We start from the raw sequence: 6,855 nt of genomic DNA, 5'->3' as shown, positions 1-6,855 counted from the left end.
AACTGGTATGAGCATCTACTGCGCGTGCTCCAAAGGCTGCCAGAAGTGATGAAGATTGTTGGAAGAAGTAAACGACCCTCGGAGACCACCAGCACAATTCTGTACGCATGCGGGGAACTCTCTGGAAAATGATGTAATCCATACATAGCCTCATGAATATGTATGCATGCCCAGGGACTATATAAGGATGGCTTGCGTAGCAATACGGGGACACATGTTAGGCGGAGCTATCCCCCGTGTCTCCCGGCGCCGCAATAAAGAATACCTGCTTGTCAGCTTGAAAACTTTGTTGGCAAGTTTGTGCCTGGAGTTTTCTCCGAACCAAATGCGTTCCCGTTTTTTAACATCTGTGGTACATTTCAGAGCTGTTCTCCAGCATGATGGCTGGGAACTTTTAAATATGTCATGTGAGGATCTCGCTGCGCTGTGAATCCAGTAGCTTATGCCTTCTAGCAGCTTATAGTTTCTATGACAGTACCAGCAAGTGCATGTATGGACCATCTTTCCAGTGTAACATAGCTGTTGGATGGTTTGATCCTGCTCGCAGCCTGCTGTGCATGAACAAACATACTCGGAGGGTATCTTCTACACACAATTTAGGGTTGTTCTCATTTGCAGCTGGTTTTGTGTCCTGCTCTTTTGAGACTTCAACTGATACACTTGTGCTATTCCATCCATTCCTTCCTCAGTGCATCCATTCATGACTTTCACAGGGAGAAGGTGCTGATGGAGCATGGAAGAGCAAAGGCTGTCTACCTACCTGAGTCCATTCAGAGTACAATGAGATCCAGTAGGGATTCTTTATCCTTATGGGTATTCTTAGGGACAAAACATGCAAGGTTTTGAATCAAGTTGCCTTGAGCAGTGCTAGAACCACCAGCTATGGCTGTGCCTTTTGTTGTTGTGACCAAGTAAAACTTCGAGATCTGTAATGCACAGGGATTCTGACACCACCTGGTGATCCTTTCTGACCTCCAGCTCCGTGGTGACAGGTCATATGCAATGCCTCCACTCAAAGCTCTATCCTCTTTTCCCAAGGAATTAGTTAACAACAGTGTTGTCAAGTTCTTCGTTGTGCTCTGGGTAACTGGGCTCAGGCTTCACATAGGGACTTGCCCAAACTGAGTCACAGATATGTTTTCTTACCATGTTTTGATTCCCTTTTGCAGGACATTGTGAGTCGGTTTAGCTCCTTGCAACCGAATGCCAGCAGCATAGGTGTTTTCACACACATATTCGCTTGCCAGGAAAGAATAAATAACGAAGGTGTAAGTCCAGTAGCATGTCCTATGAAATGGCTTCAGTATGTGCAAAAGGCGGTCGTTTGAGCCGGGTTGGTACTACCCTTCATCTGTTTTCATTTCCTTCTGTAAGCTTCTGTGTTGCAAGGAGCACCTTGTGAAACATCCTGGCAGAGAAACTACGACAATTCCCCCATCTCCATGTGCTGTGGGGAACACCCAGGCTACAGCTTTTTCTGCGTACCGGATTAGAGGCTGTGAAGGTTCTTCACCAGTGTGTGAACTACCCTAGTGCAGTCTTCTGTGCAGGAGGAAGGTCGGATTTGTGGCCACACTGGTAATGTGGACTCTTGAGGAAGAGTGATACCATGGTAGAGATAATGAATCACCACGGGAGAGTCAGTCCTGGAACTGCAGGTAACCACAAAGCCTTCCTTTCTGTCCTGCTGTGGATGGAAGAGGTGGGAGACAAAAAGCTGGGATAGATAATGGGCTTGGTACAGTGGCTGGCCTCAGAGCAACAGATGAGGGAACTGGGGAGTGCCCAGGCTGGGAGCAATGACCTTTTTCCCAGAGCCAGGGGGAATGAAAGTCCAGGCAGACTATGGTCTGCCATCCTCTTCAGTGCTTTTATCTGCAAATGATGGGACTGAAGAGTGCTATCGTATTATCATTATCCAGGTAGAACTTTCTGCATCAAGCTAGGTACAAGTCACTACTCCCATCTCTGGTGTCTCTAAGAACCAAGTGAGGGCTTTCCCAGGAGCTTCAAAGTGGCTGTTTTCCCTGTGGAAACAATCTCTTCTGTGTGTCTGCCTCTGCAAATGCTGAGCTGGACAGTCACTCCTTCGAGTGAATATATACTATTATGTAAAAGGCCTTGGGGATAGAGCCAAAATAAAGATGGCTGAGAAGCTCTAAAGAGAGATGAAGAAGAGGGAGGAATAAAAAGAGCATCCAGTGCAAGAGAGAAGTAATGAGGGCAACAAGGAAGATGTGTTGAAGAAAAAGGAAATGTGACAGGACACAAGAAAAGAGGAGTGCAGTTTGGGAAAAGTACAGGTGGGACTGGTGATAAACAGGGGAATAAAAGCAGCTTCAGGGCAGTCCCTGTGTTGCCCTACTCTGTGGGTCTGACCCACTGCTAATGATGGGCAACAGGACCTGTTTGCATCATATGTGTTCTCCCCAGCAGGTTGTTGGGATATGGAGCCAACTGGGTTATCGTGCCCCCGCCTCTGGGCTGGGGGATTCCCATTCACACCTTGTGTTTTTCAGCCTCAGCAGAAGAGAGACACTGCTCCCGGCTGAACCCCTGGGTCTTCATTGCTTCTGGCCTTGCCATCAAAACCGCCATTGTAACCATCTGCCTTGGTGGGTTCCAGGCCCTGTTAATTCCCCTGGGATGAAGGAGGCAGTTGACTGCCTTTTGTCAGTTGGAAAACCAATACCCTAGCCTTTCTGCCTGCGGGCATTTATGCCCTTTGCCAAAGCAGCCTGTTCTGCTGCCCCCCTCCCACCTCTGTCCTCTTACTCAGGGAGCAGGGTCCCTTCAACAGTTCAGGTTTGTTCCCTGGCAGGGCCTTCCCACTGCTCCTCTCACTTTCCCTCCTGCCTTAGTAAAGCCAGTCCTGGACAAAACCAGCTCTCACCAAGAGCTGAGAAGTCTCTTTAGTGTCAGGGGGCATCTGAGCAGGTTCCCTGAAGGCCAGCTCTTGGATGCTGGTTCTCCCGAGCTGTTCTCTCTCTCAGAGCTCCTTGTGACAATATTGAAACCAAGGAGCCAGTGTGATATTCTGGGAAATACTGGTACCAGGCTGCCCATATTTTAGCAGGGTGGGGGGGAATCCATCAAAATGCTCCAGCCACACTGCCTGACGGGCCACAAGGGAAATCCTTTGCTTGCACAGTCCTGGAGTTTCACACTGCTCTGTGATGACTCTTCTGTGGTTTTTCTTAACTCCCTAAGGTGAGGCGTTAATGCTGAACAGTGTTAAGGCCTTCTTGATGAGGGTAAAAGTGGTGCTCTAACGCTGCAGTGCCTGGGAAGATTTACCAGGGAATTTGTATTAATATTCCACCATTATTAAGTTTATCCCATGACTTCTTTGACCCTTTCATGGCCTCATCCTCAAAGGATGTCTAAGCTGATTTTGTCAGCTGGGAAAATTTGAGTCTCTCAGCCAGCAGAGGCGAGAGCGGCTCACCCAGTCGGCGACTGCTCAAATGAAGGGGTGACCACTAGAGGGAGAAACGGCCTGCTGTTTCTCGTCTCCTTTCTCATCCGCTTTTCTCATCTCACTCAATACCCATTTTTGAGGCTGTTAACAGAGAGTCTCCGTGGTACAGCCAGAAGGCGGAGGATAGGACAGGTTATTCATGGATGAGGACAAAAAGATGACAGTATCACTTTCTTTCTCTTTCTTCTTTTCCCAGTTGTTTTCCTTCATGGAGACTATGGCCAGTACATGACTCTGGTCCAGAACGCTACAGAGTGGCGCTGCATCCCCAGCATATCTGGAGGCACAGGTGAGTGATGCTAAGAGCTTCCTAAGCAACTCTAAGAAACTCACAAAACTTTACTCTGGTTTCAGTTAGCCTTTGAGTTTGGGAATGTGATTGTCAGGCAGAGCTGGACTGTTGTAAAGAAGGTAGCTTGAGAATTGAGGAAAGACAATGCTGTATTGCCAGTTTTCTTAGGATGCTGTAGAAACCTGTTCTGGACCAGTGGAAGAGTGTGGCTTCTTCCAGACTTACTTCTGGCTATTCTTCCTACTCTTCTCCTCTCACTGGCCCTCACACAACTCCTCAACTGCTATTCCAGTTCACTAATCTAGCTGGAAGTGCTCCATCCCTTTGTAAGGGCTGATTCAATCCATCTCCTCTCCCTGTGCTGGCTCACTGCCTGTTCACACAAGCATCATGTTCAGTGTGAGGGACAGAGGTAGCAGGGATAAGAGGATGTTGTTATGCAGGTTAGGGTTGGAATAGTTAGGGTTGGAACTATATGATGTTAAGGTCCTTTCCAACCCTAACTATTCTATGATTCTGTGGTTCTATGAAGTTAGAGTAATGGAGAGCTGGGCTGCAATCACACATGAAATGACAACAATGGCAAGTGCTTGAATTCCTGCAGTGCAAATTCCCCCAACTCAGTTTGGGGTCTGTTCTCATGTAGCCTCATGATTTGAGAGAACATATCTGTGTATTTCTGATCCATGATGTAGCTTTCTGGCTATAAGGCAGATCTCTAGGAAAGCCTGGCTAGTCTAAGGAACTGCCTGTGGTGGCAGCAAGGCTGTCAGAGCAGTTCATTGTACATGTCTGTCAGTCTGCATGAGTTGAGAGCTAAACACTTGGACACTTCTCTGATGGAAGTGTTCCCAGAGGAACATGAGCCGAGTACTTCTCATCTTGCTTCCTCAAGAATGGCAAGGCAGAAACTGTGTCTCTCACCAATAAGAGGTTGCATGGACACTGCAGAACAGATAGAGAGAGGGAAAGAAGCTTCAGGCAGGGGCCTTGAGGCAGAAACCTGTCAGGCTGTTTACAGCTTTACACGTGGAGCATGGAAGAGAGCGTTTACCCTCTGTCCAGACTAAAGGTGTGGTTCAAACCCCTCTCCCAACATCTGGGACCTTTCATTGAGCTCATGGAGCTGAAGGACAGCAGGTCTTGTTTGAAAGCAGGATTTTCCCCCCACAGAGGAGGGCTGGGCATGCTGCCCGAAGGGCTGGAAACGCTTCCAAGGAAGCTGCTACTACCTCTCAGGTGATGCGATGTCCTGGGCCGATAGCGAGCAGAACTGCACTGGGATGGGCTCTCACCTGGCGGTGATCAACAGCAAAGCAGAGCAGGTATGTGCAGGGCTGAGAGGGGGGCACAGCAGCCAGAGCCCCAGTGCCAGCACGGGAGGGGACTCAGTCCCTCTTTGTCCTGCAAGGGAGGGGGGACGGATGTCCTTTGTGCATCCCTTCAGCAGCGGCTCCCTTCTGCCACCAGCCCCACTCCACAGGGACTCCTGCCACCTCCCTCTGCTTACTCCTGTATCTCATGGACATTGCACTCTCCCTCATTTCCAGGATTTCCTCTTCAACTTGGCAAAAGGAGTATTTTCTAATGCCTATGAAACAAAATACTACATAGGCTTAACTGCTTACAAAACCGGGCAATGGCAGTGGGTGGATCAGACTCCATACGATATGACAACCACGTGAGTATCCTGGGGATGTGAGGAAGGTTCCTGTATGTAGTTCACAGCCCTCAGTCTAAGTGGCCAACACACTGTGTAATGCAGGTATGTGCCAGAGGGGGATTTCTGTCTCCAACTGCATTGTAAGTCAGAAAACAACTACTTTTCCAGTCAAAACTATGACTCCTGATCTCTCTTACAGTAAACTTCCCCTTTCTCTTCCACAACTGTTTGGGGTGACCTCAACCCCGCCGTCAGGCATGCAAATACATTCCCAATAGAGGAACTTTCTTTTACAGGTTCTGGAAACCTGGGGAACCCAATTTACTCTTTGCAGAAAAATGTGCTGCAATTCACGTCAAGGGAAAGAGAGACCCCAACACTTACAGTAACTGGAATAACGTCCTGTGCTTCACAAGTTGCTATCGAATTTGTGAACTGCCAGTCAAATCTGTCTGAGGAAGGAAACTCCACTTTGGTTGAAGGAGCTGAAGGAGCACCGGTGAGAAAGGGCAGCTCACACAATACCTGATGAAAAGCTGGCCTGAGCTCACACAAATGCTTTGTCTTGCCATGCAGGGTGAGCAAGGCTGCTACAGAATCTCAGATCTGAAGGACATCAGTTCCCAGCCTGTGCCCCTGCATCTCTTTCCAAGATGGAGATCAGTCCTGGATGAAAATGCTCAGGCTGATGTTAAGGACCTACTGTGCCCCTTTTCACTGTCCTCCTTCACAGATGAGTGCCCTGATCCTCCAGTACTTTCCTTGACTCCTTGTCCAGTCAATGATGTGGAAAAGGCCCTCTCTGTTCCATGGAAGGATACTGGTCCTAAGAGTCACTGGAGCAGAATTTGAAAGAAGAGCATGCAGTGGAGCATCCCTGGCCCACCCCTGAAGGGATCAGTTATTCATGGTTCACTTTTAATGTTTCCTTCTTCCTTCAGCAGGTTCTGTGTTGATAAGTTAAAAACCCCATAGCAGTAAATGTTAAATCCGTTCAATGCATGAGGCTGTCTTCTGACAAGTCCCATCACTCTACAAACCTAGCCTCCTCCCTGCATGAGGGTTCTAACTTTTCAGTATGTTTGGTACCTCCAGGTGAGAATATTACTGTGAGTGTGCTGGAGTGGCCAGGAGCAGGAAAAATCCAGTGTTCATCTGCAGAGCATCTGAGAAAGGCTCTGAACACTTGCGGAGAATCAGGGAAGCAACAGAGCAGGCTGTGCAGTAGTCAGTGCTAACAACTTTTTGCTCAGCTTACAGCAGAAAGGAGATGGATTTTGGAGATCTTACTGAGATGTGGCAGGAGTAAGCTTGACAATGAAAGGGAGAGGAAGCAATCAAATATCACATGAAGGATAAAAGCCAGAGTTTCCCCAGGAGGGATTTATAATGTGAGAAAAAGGTAGAAGACCCCTATAA

At 48.2% G+C, this 6,855-nt stretch overlaps 1 protein-coding gene across 3 annotated transcripts; it reads left to right on the top strand.

Moving 5' to 3' along the window:
* The first annotated feature begins 332 nt into the window (after positions 1-332).
* Positions 333-6,436, top strand: LOC133216291 (C-type lectin domain family 6 member A-like). 3 transcript variants are annotated; one of them, XM_061360895.1, is made up of 6 exons: positions 333-1,658; positions 2,529-2,615; positions 3,678-3,770; positions 4,947-5,098; positions 5,324-5,454; positions 5,733-6,436. In XM_061360895.1, the coding sequence occupies exons 1-6, from the start codon at positions 1,610-1,612 to the stop codon at positions 5,890-5,892; spliced, it is 672 nt and encodes a 223-aa protein (XP_061216879.1). In that variant the 5' UTR covers positions 333-1,609; the 3' UTR covers positions 5,893-6,436. The 3 variants fall into 3 exon arrangements, with proteins under 3 accessions (XP_061216879.1, XP_061216887.1, XP_061216873.1); XM_061360889.1 differs by having other exon boundaries at positions 336-1,658; positions 2,520-2,615; XM_061360903.1 differs by lacking the exon at positions 2,529-2,615 and having other exon boundaries at positions 335-1,658.
* Positions 6,437-6,855: the final 419 nt, after the last annotated feature.

The sequence above is a fragment of the Neopsephotus bourkii genome, unplaced genomic scaffold (genome assembly GCF_033783945.1).
Source record: "Neopsephotus bourkii isolate Nb327-2 ecotype Australia unplaced genomic scaffold, CSIRO-AGI_Nbou_v1 NB_107, whole genome shotgun sequence".
NCBI classification, from domain to species: domain Eukaryota; kingdom Metazoa; phylum Chordata; class Aves; order Psittaciformes; family Psittacidae; genus Neopsephotus; species Neopsephotus bourkii.
This window is presented reverse-complemented; position numbering and strand designations above follow the sequence as displayed.